We start from the raw sequence: 16,978 nt of genomic DNA, 5'->3' as shown, positions 1-16,978 counted from the left end.
CAATCAAAAAACAACCGTTCATACCTTAAACATAGCTTTCACCTTTCGTCGTGGTAAGTTCGCATTTAGTTTCTTCATAAGAGCCATTATCTCATCGATGGTTAATTGCCCATCTCCGTTTTTATCAGCCGCCATAAATGTTCTCCGTATCCATCTGTCAATTTCTTGGTCAAGAAATGATAAAGTTAAATGCAATTGCATAATGTTAGATAATTATTCATCATTTACCCAATATTATAACTTCATCGTTTCAGGGATATTATAATCAATCTCGGTATAGTTAAACATATGCCGAGCTTCATGTTTGATGGTCAAAATTCAATAGTTAACTATTCCAAATACATTCTGAAATAATATTTTCTAATATAAAATATCGAATATATTCTAACTATTTGAATTAAATATAGAACATGCTGCAGAGCTCACAGATTTATATAGATTTTTTTCTGCGATGCAGAAAAGTTAAAACATATGTTGTTCAGACAGTCATCAGAAGCATAATTTGGGTCAGAATATCATAAATCAAAAACGAAGAATTACGTATGTTTATGAAAGTATTTTAAATTATTTATAAAATCAAAAATTTGAATCAATCTGGAATATACAAAATTTTTGATGTTTCGAATATTTGATCCTTTATGGAAATTAATACTCGTTATATTCTAGCCCACACTATATCATTTTGCGGTATTATATCACCGTTATCTCTAAAGATAAAAATCGATAAAACGCATATCTACCAAAATTTGCTTATTACACGAGTTGTGGATATGTGGGAAAATATATAGGAGGTCAATATAAATTTTTTCACAATAATTCTTGTGTGGACCACAGATATGCAAATATACTATAACGTTATGCATTATTGATACGATCTGATGCCAAATCGTTATATATTATTTTAAAAATGAATATTTATTATGCACAGAAGCGCGTTTGGCAATTTACGAGTAGTGTTTATTAAAGAATATATGATTATATTTGGGAACTGCACCCCAAAAGGAAATTGAGATTATGATCGTAATTGCTCAAATAGGTCTTGAGTGGAATTATAAGAGTAAAATTATAAGCAGTTCTAAAGCGAAAATACAAGATCACGTTCCGTAAAAATTGTTACTTGAAATCCTGAAGTGGCGCTAGAATAACGTAATCAAATCAACAGTGTTAATCTTCAATGATGGAGTATAAATATTTGTTCTAAATATGACGGCATGAGAGGGACGAATTCATTTGAATCGATCTGAACAACTTTCTAAAAGTCCGGAGAAGTAGATCGCTTTAAACTACCTTTGTATCTAACAATGTTGGTTGGTTCTTTAAATCATTTTATGATGCATTCACTGGGTTTCATTTCACATGCACTAACATCAATCAATATTCGCGAGTCAAGACCAATGTGCCAAAATTAAGTTAATTTGTTTTATTTTACCACGGTATATTCAGCAGTAGAGCGGGTAGGATATAAACTAAGTAGAAATGTCACATTGCCTAAAATATACCATGTGATGGTTTATGGTGAAAGCGAGTACCATGGAATATTTAGGGAGTTAGGCATATGTTTGTCACAGAAATCAAATATATTTCCAAAAATAAAAATTTTGAATATGTACATCATACTTTTTCACCTACGTGACAAATATAAAAAAATTTTTTATCAAAAAAGTGGTCTGCACATCTGCCATACCAGAAAGGCCGTTGATTTTAAAGGACAGAATAAAAATCATGTTTTCTGGAACTTATTGAACCCTGATGTGGTTTTACGTTTCATTTTCTCGATAAACTTGGATAAGAAATTGTCATTCACCTTCTCAATGCTTAAAATCGATATCGGACTTTAGAATATCCGCCCAAGATGGCGGACACCGGAACGTAGTATGTGTACATGGTTAGGGTTATGTCAAAATTTCAGGTACACATACTACGGGAGCCACTTGGCTAGTCCCCAAACTCGTAATAGGATTAAAATAAGAAAAATTGGAATAAAATTATGGCCTAACCTTAACCTGGTACCGTAAAGCGGGGTGACTATGACCCATTTTTGGTCTTTCAGTCAAAATATCTCGAATATTAAAAATCTATGAATTGCTATTCCGGGTCCAAACTATGCATTTTAGAGGGGGTATACGTCGTGCATAATCATTGAACCAAAATATTTGTTTTTTCTATATTATTTTTTTTAATTTACGGTGGGCCAAAGTCACCAGCAATTTCGGTACCACTTTGGCCCAGTGCCTATTTCTCCCCATAAATTAAGCTGTACCCATACTGAGACAAAGAAAACATTTATTACAGTGGGCTTTGGCCCACAGAGACTTTTTAAAAAAACAGAAACCCCAAAAAAATTAGAACACTCAACGAAATCGGCCATTTTATAATGGCACTGCAAAAATCAAAATTAAACATGTCTGTATTCATTCATAGCAGTTGATATCATGGCAAAAAGGTCAGTTCAGTTCAATTCAGACACTTTATAGATGCCTCGCGCATTTATGAGATCTGGGGGACTGATACAACGTTTTATGCTGCTCCAGTCGTAAAAAATCTGATCTTTCCGAAATGGCCATCTCCAGTTACATCCAGACTTCTCCATGACACTCACCTCGCACCCGTCAGTTGTGCGGGTTTTGACAATTCCAGGGTATAATTCACCCTCATACGAAATTATAACATAATCACCAATGTTGCATTCTTCAAATGGCAAGTGATGAGCAGTTGAAACTACAGAGTGAGAGTTGGATGATTCAGGAGTAGAGGCTTCATCGCATTCATCGTCTGAGGAAACAATTTCAACCGTTGAATCTGAATCTTCAATATTTTGATTTGCTTGAGCTTTTTTTGAAACCGTTTTTTCAAGTCTTGCCACATCTTCCTCACATGCGCTTTTCCCAGGTTCTACCTGAACCTTCTTTCTTGTTTTAGTTTCCTTTGCCACAGAAGATCTTAAATCTGAAATTTTCTCAAGAAATTTTTCACTGATAACATCAGAATCATCATGACTCGTAGTTCTTGGTAATCTACTGAGAACTTCTTCTTTATTGAGCGGAACAAGTCCTGCTTTTTTAAATCCTGCAACTAGGTTGTTTGCTCCCCTGACATCAAGAGCAAAGCAGAGTTTGTTCAAAAGTGCTGGAAACTCATCTTTTCTTAGCGTTGCGGATGTCTGCCTTCTTTCTTTACTTTTCACAGAATTCAATATCGATCTCCAAGCGACTTTCATTGGCCTGAAATAGGCAATATCCAGGGGTTGGGTGAGGTGCGTCGAATTAGGCGGTAGACATATGAAAGCTATATTGTGATCAAGACATGATTTCAGAACATCTGGACTGATATGGGAGGATAAATTATCCCCAATGAGAACTTTTTTCCCATTTTGACGCTTCAGCCTAGGCAGCACCATTCGATTAAACCAATCTTGAAAACTAAATCCATCAAACCAGCCTGATCTTGATCTGTTGTATAGTGTCCCTGGTGGTCCTCCTTCAACCCAAGTGCTCCACAGATTCTCGGCTTTGTACACTACATACGGTGGCATCACTGCTCCTGCTGCATTCCCACAGAACATCAAACTTATTGCAGATTTTGTCGAATTCAGGATTCTTTCTGGGTATTTGCAGCCGCGCTTGCATATTATCTTCTTTTGCCCTAAAAATAAATGCTTTGATCACAATACAGTAATATTTATTATCCATACTAGACTGCAAGCCAAAGTGAAATTTTACATAACACCATAAATAGTTTAAAATTTGATTTGACGCAGTAAATATTTTAAAAAAGGGGATTAACAAAGAACGCTTGAAAAATTGAATACCGTAGTACTGTATATACTTAAAAGCAAAGTCACTCATACCTGGGTCATCAGTTAAGTTTGTTTCATCATAATTCCAAATATTTTCCGGGGGCACATCATCCAACTCTTCTTCGATGTTTTCAAAATATTTTTCAATAGTCTCACTCGATACCCCTGCCCTTTTCTTTTTTATATTCGTTGCGAATCGCACCGTTAGTTCTGAGTGCCTTTTTAAGAATGCTTTCACCCATTCAACTCCAGGATAATTGCTGTGAAATTTACTGACAGTCACTCCTTTTGCATCAAGATAAGCTTTAACTATGCTTCTCAAATCTTCCTGTGCTATCGGAAAACCAAAACTGCTTACGGCTATGCAGTGCTCCACTAGAATTTTCTCAGTTTCTGCAGATAAAACTGTTTGCCCACCAAATTTTTTCATGTGCCTCAGTTTCAACTTATTCTTCAAAGTACTCCTAGGTATATTGAACTGTGCTGCAACGTTTCTTTGCGATTCTCCCCTTTTAATTGCTTCCAGAGCTCGCTGAAGTTTTTTCTCACTATAATCATGGTATCTTCTACTGCCCAAAACACGACTGAATTTTCTCACCATGATTTGAAATAAACTGTTTACATTTATAGATTAACTGGATGACTAGAATGAGAAAATAAATTCGTTTTATTTCTGAAAAATAAAACAAAAAAGTAGGTTTGTATAGGGTAATAAGGTGGGCCAAAGTCAGTACCATATTACATGGAATTTTGCATTGTGGGCAAAAAACCTCCCTCATACGCCCCCAACTAGTTTAAACTTGTTCCAAACACCATAAAAACCTTCACAGAGAATATCTCTTCCAACCTGTAAAGAATAAGGACAATTGAATGTTTCTTTTTTGGACTTCTCAATAAAAGTACTGAGTTGCGATTTTTTTTTCAATTTTTTTATTTCTGACCCTCCAAATGAAAAAGTTTTTTTTCCCAAATATTTTTCATAAAGTGACAAGATTTTTTGTTGTATAATTATTGCTGCTGTTATTAACTACAGTATCAAAACAAAATAAAATGGGAAATATCAAATAAAAGTAGATTTGGGTGGGTTTTAAACAAATTCTCAAAATGGGGCCAAAGTCAACCCGTGAGGTCAAAGTCACCCCGTTTTACGGTACCCATACTATGTTCTGTTGTCCGCCATCTTGGTTCACATACTACGGGAGCGCCCTTTTATCTGACATTCACACGCACCAAAGGATATTGTAATTACGTAATTGACTTTGAGTTTTGGGTTTATTTCACGGCTTTAAATATTTAATTATTCTACTTTGTCACGATTAGCTTGTAAGGGAAAACAAAACAAAATAGATCACAAGTCTTCTCTTGAACTTAGAAGCGTTGTTATGACGTCACATGTTCATTTTAATTATTTTCATTTAACATCGCGTCGATTACTTAAACGAATTACTGAAATGCCATCTCCTAGTACTTTTATGAAAGCCTAAAATACGTTTATTTGTTCAAAATTTCGCACTTAACCGAGTTTACCGAGGTAAATAATCAATCTAGCTTTATACAAATACAACGAATAGTACAAAAGGATACAGTTCTTGTAATGTCCTCTGACGAACAGCGTTGTCGGTTTGTTCCATGTTCTTACTTGTCAGGTATCTGAGTCCAGTGAACCATAAAGCAGCAATATCCGAATCTTTCGCCACCAATGTGATAGTTTCTAACTGGGGTAATAAAATAACGTTATAAAATCGAGTAAATACGGTGAAGGTTAATATCTCTAATGAAATAGGAATGTAATGTCCGCATGCAGACGCCTACAGTAAATATACACCCGTGACAAGTATTTGTGAAAATGAATAAGAGTCAAACTATAATGGTACGAGACCTTGTAGTCAACCTTCTTTGCTATTAAAACTTGCATGCAATTTATTTTCATTCCACAATTACCTAATAATCTTGAATGGACTGTAAAATAATGTGATCCAAATTTTACAAAAGTACATTATAATTTTATCATTCTGATATCGTTAAGGAATTCCGCTAATGTACCATAACGCATATTTCAATGTTGTATTCTGATTAAGGGTACAACGAATACTAGAACGTCACAATCAAATAAGCTACAGTAACACGTTCATTAATTTGTAAATAATGTCAAGTATATAATATATATATATATATATATTTAAGAACGGATGCTGTGTTGTATATACAAGAATGAAACCACTGAAAAAAATACATAGAACACATAGATCTATTTGTGCGACAAAGCTCGAGTATATAGATAGACGAAACAATGCCGTGTTATATACACAGTATGCTACAAGAACGAAACTACTTAAAACCACACAGCTCCATTTGTGAGACAAAGGTCTATAAAGCGGTGATTCCGTGTGATCAGGATATGTTCATCACAATTGTTTTTACTACTAGAGCTCCCAATTTCCTAAACAAGTCAGGTTCCTCCTATCTATCGACCATTCACGATTATCTGTCTAATGCGTTGACTTAAAAAGTTTGGCTGCTTTAGCATTTACATTTATTTACAATTACTCAGTTAGGTCATACCATCCTAGCAATATAGCATAACTGGTTTCTTTTTTTGTTTTGTTTTTTAAAATACGTACCGGATATCAATATCTAAATACGTAACTAGATACAAGGTATTTTCAAATTAAAAACGACTAAAGGCCTAGCTATATATACCCCAATATTCGTGCCAGGTCTATAGGCATGCTGAAAATAATTAGTTTTGCCAAAAACTAATCTTGGGAATCTTCAATTCTGACCTTCCACTAGTAACCTAAGCCATGGATATTAGAGCCTTCCCAGGCCATAGTCATAATAAACCACTCCCGTTTGATAAGCGAACCATCCGCTAAACAATTAATGCGGAATTGAAGATCTTTCTCAATAAACATCATGAAATCAATCGCCACTATAATTCTAAATAGACACACGCTGTCTCTTTACGTTAGGTATTTCTAAGTATTTTGAAAACACTCGTACGATAGAGTTACTGATTAACAAACGACGATCAGCTGTCTCTGTTGGCTGAACACAAACAAACAGACCAGTGACAAGTGGGTATTTCGTATTAAGAACCTGTACTCCGAAGACTTTGATACGACACTCCACAAAATTTGAAGTACCGCTCACACAAGAGCTTTAATTCGAAATACTAATGAATTCAATAATACAGCGACGAATATGGTCAAACCTTATCAAAATAAATAAAAATGAAACCGTGCCAGATCAAAAATTACATGAATTTTTTCCACAAATAAGTATAATGGTGAAATTATTATATGCCTGGGGTCAAGCTCACTGAACAGAAAAATACCTGATCTTCCAATCTGCCGAAAAATCTCAGTAAAGTTAAAGCCAAATGCCATCGGATGGTCCTGTCATACACAGAATGAATACCAATGACGCGAATATAGCATAGACTAAAAAGCTCAACTGTTTGAAAAACATGATTCCATCTCACAACCAGTATTTGTTTCTAGATCTAACGATGTCAACCGTTGACTATTTTATTTAATATTTATCAAAGTTATTATATCCAACCATAAGAACTAAAGCCTCATTCCAAACAATATAAGAATTCCCATTGTTCAAAGTGACAACATGTTTTATCTCAACCGAAACCCTGAAACGTAATCTATATTCCGCTTTTGTGTCAATCATACATACATACATACACTGCCGTACAGCAACGCAATATAATACACTTAGAATTCAAACACAAAATGCGACTTTCTGGTTTGAATTTCACCAAATATACGATGGAAGTATTTAGTCATTTCTGTTAAAACTGGATCGTGTTGGTAAAGGCTATTTCTCAGATCCAAATAAACGTTGAATAATCTAAAAGAGAATTTCAGAGCCTTTTCTACTATCATTTGGTTGCCCGCGATCAGATCGGTTGACTTCCCGTCGTCAGAAGTGGTTCACGTATTCAATGATCGGAACGAACAATTGGTTAGCAATTCCATACTCGAGATTGACTAGTGACCTAACGAGAGAACCGTGAATAAACATTTGATTAAGGCACTTTACAGGCTTTCCTCTTCTCGATATAAATATGAAAACTCTATACATATTTTCTATCCTGAACAACCTTGCAGCGCTTCTTATATTTTCATAATATGGGTTGCTATACCCTACGACGATGCGTACATAAAAATAATTGCGGAAAATACATCTACACCGTAAACAGACCAAGGTAATCGAAGAATGATTCCCACTGATATCATTGGCAGAAGGTGTTGGTTGGGCACGCATGTAGGTCTGTCAAGCTCAAACCGAGCCAGGTTTTAATATACCCACGGCACTAGTCTTTAAAACTACCAACACTTATCGATTAAATTACTTTAGTAATCATAAATTAATGAAATGTGAAAATAGTTTTTGATCGTACGATGATTGAATTAAGAAAATATCGATATCGCAAGTACGAGTAAATTACTTATTTCGACCGCAGAGATCCGTGTCGGGATTTTACGCCTATTCTCATGATCAGACTCCATAGCAATACTTATATAAATAAATGATAAACACGTGTTAAATGTCTTTTGTTCTACTACATCCTACATTGTAAACAATGAAACCGGTATATCTGAAACTCGGCTTGTTGGACTATACAGTAGCATATTGCTTTCACAAACCTATGTGCCAGTACCTAAGGAGTCTATTCCACCAAAGTAACCAAGATCTAGTAATTTCAGGGTATTAAATTTGATGTTGGTATGGCATACGCTCATTTCCTGACTCAGAAAGTATCCGGGATTTCCAAATATAAGCTAATCGCATCAATCAAAAGTCAGGCATACTACAAGTATGGTCAGTTCAATATTGAGCATCAAACCCTGCAATTGAATGGGAGATTGAATAGATTGTGGAGCGGCTAAATTGTAGCAAAATGTATAACAATGAAAATGGATGAATACAATGGAAGTACAAAAATGTCCTGTTGACTCGTTTTCGTTGTTTTGCATATTTCACTGTTTAGTTATGTTCTCAAAATATAAGTACCAATCAAATAAGTGATTTTATCATTGCAATGATTCAAATTCTATGACAGTAATAAAAAATGCACAAAACCCTGGCAACATCTGGCCTCATAAAATTAGCTCTCAGTACTTTTAATTATAAAGCTCTCGCGTCAACTCGTGAAAATACTCTTGAATTAGGCACAAAAAGTTTGCAATGAAAAAGTATAAGAAGCATTTTTGTTCGTCAACGGTCGAGGAAATATTCATATTATAAAATCTAATTGTTATCAGCAGTGTTCTCTGTTCCCTCTAAGAAAATTTTAAGAAATGTTGTTTTTACTGAGTAAGACTATTTTAACGCTGAGCAGCAGCTAAATTATTTGCAAACTTTGTGAAAAGATACAACAGTAGCCTATCATATACTATCGAAATGCGAACAAACCTCACGTTTAAACCAAATAGCTTCTCCTGTACAATCTCAACATTTTTGTTGTAGAAATATCATTGCTACCATCAAAATCAGGGTATGAAATTTTGCTTGTGTCATGCTCTGCATGATTTCTTCCTTGGCGACAAAGTCTATGCTCTTCAAAAATTCAAAGCCGTAATTTATGCTTCACCATGCATGTGGCAATTCAATGTATTTTGACATACGACTATTTAATACTTTGCGGGACAATATTGATGAATTCAGCTTAACACATGGTGGAACACTATCTTTGTGAGGCTTTATTTTTTACTTGGCGGGGTTTTCAAAACTTCTTCAACGGTCGCTATTGCGGTGAAAAAGTTCGAACAACGTTCTCTTGCACCCACGTTTCGCTTCCGAGTCAATGCACCTAGTGCGTCAATGTGCTTTTATGACTTAAATGGCGTTTTAGATAGTCAACTTCCCATTTCCACCCACCATTCGCCTTTTTCAAATCACTATCAGGTGCCACTTCCCGACAAACTTTGCTGATTATCACATACCTTGACGCGGAATAGCAATAAATTTAACAAAGTTTAGCAGTTTGTTTTTTCAGCTTATTCATACCGGTATCACGATTGCAAATTGGTTTCAAACACCCCATTGTTGTATTTAGCCATCCCACTTTAAAATTAATTTTAATATTTTTAGCCTTGCTTCCTTGAATATACATTTTACTCACACGCCAGATAAAGAGCCCTAATATATTGGTTAAAATATTTTTCAATCCATTGACTTGTGATTAATGATTTGGTTTCTGCGGCACTAACTACTTCTCATCCTATGCTTTTGTGCGGGTGAATCTGTCCGTATTCACATAATGCAAGGATGCTATTTGGTAATTTCTGGTGATTCATGGTGAAACATACTTATTATATAATCATTCGGTATCATTTAGTACAAGCCGGTATCATTCAGTATAAGCTCAAGTGTCCCAATCTCGAGATTCGAGCAAATTTCCTGTAACAAACAGTGGGCACATTTGATAACTATTAAAATTATATCTTCATCTGTGTTAACTTCACTACGGACAATAACAGAATATAACAATAACTACGGCATAGAGAAATCAAGGTGTGTTAGAAAAATGTGTGACATCACAATAACCAGTGATCACCAAAATACGCGTGATGCTCTTAAGCGTTAATAAAATGACATATGAAAATATGAGCCACGCTTCAAAAACGAAATGTTGCTGCGCGATGATGAGATTTTACTGCCAAATGTCTGCGCAATTGGGCAGCTTATGGGGAAACCTTGGTTATCAGTCTGCCAGAATTGTTAACATTATGTCATTGAAATCACGGACGATGTTGTATGATTAACAAGGCACTAAAACATACGTGATTGACGGTGCGTGAATCATATGAAATAGGACATATCCCGCAGGGTAGTTGGTGATGTAGTTACATCAATCTGACAATGTATCAGCTGATTATTATTATGATTGAAACGTCAATCACGCCAAATCAGTAGTCAATATTGTTAATACGAAACTATAGGAGTATTGTATTATCAATTCTTGTATCAGTAGTGGATACTTGAATGAAAAGTTAAATTTAAAACGTTAGTCTAAGTGAACATAAGGCAATGTTTTACATACATGAGTAAATTTCGTATACTGACGATTTAATTGGTTACGACTAATAATTATCTCTCCAGAAGTGTATGTACCAATATGGTGGTAACTAATTTTGTTTGCCTACTTTACATCATGTTGTGAAAAGGGACTGAAATCTATGGGCAAGGGGTTGCATCTTCACTTGGCTAACACAGACAGTCCCCGAACTCGAAATGGAACTAAAATAGGTAAAACCGGAATACAATTATGCCCTAACCCTAACTTGGTACACACACTACGGGAGTACCTAGTGATGCATCTTGATTTTCATTAGTAAAAGAAATGCAGAAATATCTTCTGCACAAGGGCGTTTAATATAGTTGGCCTGCTAAGATCTCATCTTCGTGTTCAATCGGAATACATCGGAATACACCTCCTCACACAGGGTGCAGGAAATCGGATTTGATAAACTGTATCAGACCATAAGGGTCTTATCAACACTCACTATATCTCATCTTAGTGGCGACAATAGGATCTGGTCATTGAGTTGAAATTGAGTCACGCGCTTTCCCTGTGAACTACCTACTCCAATGCACATGAAACGTTTTCAATATAATAATTTTTAGAAAGGGAAATTGTGTGCCTAGCTGCTAAAATCTCACGTAATTCAACCAGCGTAAATATGCGACTCACTGCAAGGTAACATAAAGCAACTGAGAATTGACGTAACACAACTTCCGATGACGACGTAACACAGTTCTGTCTGTATTCAATGTCATCTGTACGTGAAAATTTGTACGATGTATAAATATTTTCCCTTTTACTGACGAAGTCCTGCCCTTCTATGTATAATTCAAGAGTCTTATGAAGTAATTAGTGTCAGATGTGTTTAGCTAAATATTAATTGAATTTGTATTTATTTACTTAAAAACTATCAGAAACGTCCCATTGCCTTTAGATCAGGAAAACTTTATCCAACCCCTTTTAGCACATAACCCGTTTCAGTTTAAGACCGCATCTGCTCTTTGTAACAAAGTTTTGTCAACTACTTCTCACATGATAAAATATCATGAATATTATCTAAAATACTTTTAACGCATTAAAATCATAGATATTGTTTGCATTTAGATTTGCAAATGCCAGGGCAATATATCCAGATACGAGCCCGCAATTTTCCGCTAGAGTAGCCTAGGGATATCTTTAATTATGCATTTTATTGCCTACTACACTGTTGTCTCTCGTGTGTATTGCATTAAAAGTATATATAATATACCTTGTGTGTAAGGCACTGAATATCAAACTTTTTAACGATATAGAAAACCCAATAAGCATTTGCAAATGACGCCATTCAAATAGCACACACCCCATCTAATCACTTGTAACCATGCCTGGAATTTGTATTTTCCGCATGCATAAACGGTGCATAGATAACACACGGCTGATTTTTTACGTAACTTACTGAAGGGTTGTGGCGCAAAAGTCACAATATGGCTATTGCTACATTAAATCACTTCTATACCCATAAGCATACCCCAAAAGCATATTAGACAAGATAATACCTAACTTGCATTGCAAGACGAGGCTCGATTTCACCTAACTTTCCTAAGTGATACACTCACCTTGGCACCAAATACAATGGTCACACAGCATTCTGGATTATGTTCCTTCGGTAGTTTGGTCCATTGTTCTGTTGGTGCTGGATGTAGAATTTCTATTATTGTGTTTACATCAACTGTGAAGAAGAAAAATTGAAAAATTAAACTAAACAGCGCTATGATGCACAGAAATTATATATTGTTGAAGAGGTATCAAATTTAGTGACGTCATCCCTCTGACGCCAATGAATAATGTTTAGAAGTAGAGTGCTATTTTAGGAGAACCGATTCGGACAGTTGTGACTGTGCTGGAGTCAATTATTATGAAAAAGTCTTATTGACAAGACGAACTTGATGAAACTTATTTTGACTCGAATTTTTCATAATTCGAGGGGGAACTCTCATTTGAGATATGTCAGCCCCTTGTAAATAAATACTTATTAACAAATTGAATTCGAATTTAAGTTTTAAAATATCCTTTCCGAGCACAATCGTTAAGCATTTTCTATCCTATATATATGGTTATAGATGACTTTTGTAATTATAAATGTGGCATCCAAAGGTATAACGATTTTTCCGGTCATTTAATCAATATTTTGTAATAAATTATTTTTGTGAAATATTGGAACTAATTTACCAAACAATTTGGGAACGGGTAAATGAGGGAAAGAGTAATTTTCAGTGTTTTGGGCATCTGTAGATGCCCGTTATATAATTGTTTTGACTCGCTAGGGAGAAGGCAAAAATAGTATATAGTTGTGGTTGGTTCGTCAATGGGTATTTTAACTTTAGCTCCCTCATTTAGATGAATTAACCTAAGCACTGGATATTATTCAAATTGAATCAACTTTTTACGATAGCACCATGGTCTATTAGAAGGGAGCTTAAGAAAAAATTGCTGTTCATTTATCATCTAATCATTAAAAGAATGCAGACCACGGCGACATCTTCGTTTCAAACTAAATTACATGGTATTGGGGAACCAGGAATAGCTAGGGATTGATGTAATTCATTAGAGGAATGAATGACAATCATGCTCCTGATGAAATTTTCTATGAACTTACGGAAGGCTTTTTCTTTTCTTTTTGTTGGCTTACACCACAAAAAATTCAATTTTTCATCAAGAGTGAATGTTTTTGAGTTGGCCTTAGATCCCTTTTTTATTTTAATAAATTCTTCACCGGATTTCATACGCTGTACGCACTCTTCCCCTGAAAGCAAAAGATTTCATCATCAACGGTATTAGTTTTGATCGAAATTAACGCCAATTTTAAAAGTTATGCAATAGGTCAAAGGTAACGGACAAATGAAAACATCATGCCAGTTCACATCTATTATGCATCAATATTGATGAAAGGTCTTAACTTCAACGCGATTAGACAAAAATAGACGATTGGTTCCCAAAGAAGCCATGGCACAGTGTAGGAAAAATTCAAAGACGAATTTAAATTCACTAACTCCGCTTAGAACCTAGCTTTTACAAAAAATTGCTGTATTGCGTGGGATATCCGAACCTGTTACGATGGCGCAGCTGAAGTATAAAGAAAACTTCCTGAACATGTGGAACGTTATTAAAAACAATTCTTATTGTACTCCAAGTATATTATTGTGATGCAGCCCACCACCAATACCTATTGAATTTGGAAAAGACTAATATCATGAAATTCTATTTCAACAAAAGAGAAAAATAAATTAATTTTTATTTTATCACAGGATCAATTTTCCAGGAATATTGTATACTTGGAATTGATTAGATAGCATTGACTTTGTGCTAATGATACGAGGTTACGTAAACCATTCGCATACAAGCTATTTATGCAACATGTCCTTTATGTATATATATATTAGTTTGTTTCAAATTTTCACCAGCAAGTTTTCACATTTAACAACTTATATATATAGGAAAACTGAGCTTAGTTCGACCAAAATAAGGCTATTGAGCATTGTCATCAATGTTCCCTCTAATTTTTTATAGTATGTGTGCGCAGAAATTTTGGCGTGTGCGCACTTTTTTGGAAATGACTAATATTTGTGCAAAAACCAATGAAGAAATTTTGGCGTTCTAACCGGGTAATAAGTGGGCCAACAACAAACTTTCTCAACCTGCCAACCTGGCACATTGTTACATTACATCGAAATACGTCTGTGCGCATTAAATCTATGCGTGTGCGCAGCCTCTGAACGCTGTGTGCGCGAGCACACGCGCACACCTTAGAGGGAACACTGATTGTCATCATAATGAACTTGTTTAAACCCCAATCGAATTGAAGCAGCTGGCGTTCAGAAGACGGCTCGGTTTGGTTCACAGGGGTAAAAAAGTCCCCAACCACACCGAAGCTCTAATTAGGCACAAGCAGCGTTAAAAAGTTAGTTAACAAGGGTGGGGTGATCAAGACAGCGGTCTCGTATGATATAAATTGCTTTGGTCAACTGAAGACTGAGATTTTTTTCGCTAATTCCCAAGACCGGAATGACAGGAGCTCCCTATAGAATCACATTGAATAAACGACATTGCTACACACGCCAATTTTCTAACTAACCGATTACGGAATCATTACCTTGTTTGACATTGTTGCTCAATATTTATGCATGGGATGGTTGATTCGATTTTCGCGGGGACGAATATGGTGAGGGGTTGACGTGAAGATAATCGGTTAGGGTCACTATCAAGATCAACGTGTATATAACAAAAAGCCTCTTAACTAGTCTATTCTAACTTTACAAACCTATGAATACAACATTTCCTCAATGCAAACGTTTTTATATGCGAAAACCATGGATCATTTGGTTATTATGTTGTTGTTGTTCTTGTTCTTTGTCATAGAATTTATCGTTATAAAAGATCGCTTTTCTCCCTGATTACTGGACCAATTGCTTTGAAATATTCAGTAGTTAAAGATCGAATTTTTCGCTAGAAGGCTATTACTTTTATTTATTTCAAATATTTCTGTGAGTTCCATGAGATTCGTTTTTTGTGTGCTGTGGCGTCACCAAAATGTGCGTATACCTTGTGGCAGTTCCGCGAACGCATATAAACGGATCTCGTGCTCAGCAAAAGTGGGAAGTTTTCTTTTGTGTGGAACGGTAGACTGTGGGACGTGATCTGTTAATACAGAAGTGATTCAAACCATTTGGTATTTCAATTCACGTTGGAACCCATTGGCTGGTAACCGAATATTTGTTTTGTTTTTATGTTGCCTTTAAAATACGACTTTTTCTCATCTCGAAAGAAATGTGAAATTGCTATCTTATAATACCTGTTGCAGCAATGACGTGCTCATTTTTAACGTAGTCTAATTGAAGTAGTGCTCTGGGCTCTTTGGCAATTTGTCTCTTTTCCATCGAAGAAGAGGCCCGACCTAAATTGTGATCTAAATTGGGATTAATTAGAAAAGTTATAGCACCGAGGAATAGAGCCATGAACAACTTTCATAGATGATAATATGGTTGTAAAAAAACCGTGCATAAATTTTAGAGTACATGCCACATTTTTGAAACAGATATATATAATTTCTCATAGAAGTTTTCTATGAAGTATATTTCAAATAACCATATTGGTTACTCCCGTAGTTTTTATGTAGCAGGTTAGGGTTAGGCCATAATTTTATTCCGATTTTCCTTATTTTAGTTCTATTACGGTTTCGGGGACTGTATTAGCCGTAAGTAAGTAAATACACCCATTGCATATAGGTTTCAATCCCTTTACACAACTTGATTAAAGTAGGCGAACAAAATGAGTTACCTTCATATTGGTACACAACACTTCTGGAGCGCCCCATATTGTACTAAATTACTAGTCAATCACTTACTTGAACCACGGGCACTCGGAGTAGACTTTGGAGAGGCTGCACATGATATTGACACCTTTGTCTCCACCACGCTTGTTTCAACGGTACAATAAGCCATTTTACAGATAGATAGTACATGTAATATTATAGTTCTTGAATAGTCCAACAAAGTTCAGATTTCCAAGTATATCCCGATGTCTTTTATTTTTATTCCAATATCCTAATAATTAGACTGATTTATTCCGTTGAGTGACATACTTAATAATTATATCATCAATTAGTAAATTGCTTGATATATATACAAAAAATGCAGTGGCGTACGTAGCAACAAAATTTCACCTGTAAATTTGTTTTTATTTATATACTACTTATCTATAATGAATTTGGAACAGCTGACTGATATGCCAGTACTCCGATACCGCGTCTTGTCGATAAAGAGAGTAATCGACATTGACTTATGGGATTTTATACAAAAATTGATACCTGCTATCGATTTAGTTTAACAATATAATTCGGTAATCCAATAATAATGCATTTGAAACAGGATCATCACATAACGTTTAGGAATCTCGTGAATCGTCCTGATTGTATTGCGTAATAACATAGGTAACAGCAGGGTTTTATGACGCTTTTATGAATATATAAATTCGCGAGATATATAAATTTCAACTATTACGTGTTTTGAGATAATTATAATAATTAATGCAAATAATAAAAAATAAAACACAATGAACAATAAAACACTGAATAAAAAAATTCCACGGTGATTGCAATTCAC

The 16,978-nt window shown here is 35.2% G+C and overlaps 2 protein-coding genes across 3 annotated transcripts in view; both read right to left on the bottom strand.

Annotated features, from left to right (window-relative positions):
• LOC120327925 (uncharacterized) overlaps positions 1–16,482 on the bottom strand; it is a 115,001-nt gene extending 98,519 nt beyond the window's left edge. Inside the window, exons 1-6 of one of the 2 annotated variants that reach the window (XM_039394298.2) lie at positions 16,222–16,482; positions 15,670–15,783; positions 13,477–13,623; positions 12,437–12,549; positions 5,381–5,511; positions 25–154 (exon numbers count right to left, since the gene is read on the bottom strand). In XM_039394298.2, coding sequence (XP_039250232.2) covers positions 25–154; positions 5,381–5,511; positions 12,437–12,549; positions 13,477–13,623; positions 15,670–15,783; positions 16,222–16,318 — 732 coding nt within the window. In that variant the 5' untranslated portion in view covers positions 16,319–16,482. The remainder of the gene's footprint in view (positions 1–24; positions 155–5,380; positions 5,512–12,436; positions 12,550–13,476; positions 13,624–15,669; positions 15,784–16,221) is intronic. The other variant, XM_078114197.1, reaches the window with a different exon arrangement.
• Positions 1,990–4,955, bottom strand: LOC120347654 (uncharacterized). Its single transcript, XM_039417708.2, has 2 exons — positions 3,848–4,955; positions 1,990–3,642 (listed from the first exon to the last, which is right to left on the bottom strand). Exons 1-2 carry the CDS (start codon positions 4,395–4,397, stop codon positions 2,450–2,452), a joined length of 1,743 nt encoding a protein of 580 aa, XP_039273642.1. The 5' UTR covers positions 4,398–4,955; the 3' UTR covers positions 1,990–2,449.
• Positions 16,483–16,978: the final 496 nt, after the last annotated feature.

This window comes from Styela clava, chromosome 7 (genome assembly GCF_964204865.1).
Source record: "Styela clava chromosome 7, kaStyClav1.hap1.2, whole genome shotgun sequence".
NCBI lineage: Eukaryota > Metazoa > Chordata > Ascidiacea > Stolidobranchia > Styelidae > Styela > Styela clava.
The sequence above is the reverse complement of the archived record's forward strand: the minus strand, read 5'-3'. Positions and strand labels throughout refer to the sequence as shown.

Bases quoted from the DNA above. Each gene is read 5' to 3' on its own strand.
- LOC120347654 (XM_039417708.2), bottom strand. From the start codon at position 4,397: ATGGTGAGAAAATTCAGTCGTGTTTTGGGCAGTAGAAGATACCATGAT. The intron at 3,643-3,847 runs GTATGAGTGACT...ATTTATTTTTAG, and splicing joins AAACTTAACTGATGACCCAG to GGCAAAAGAAGATAATATGC.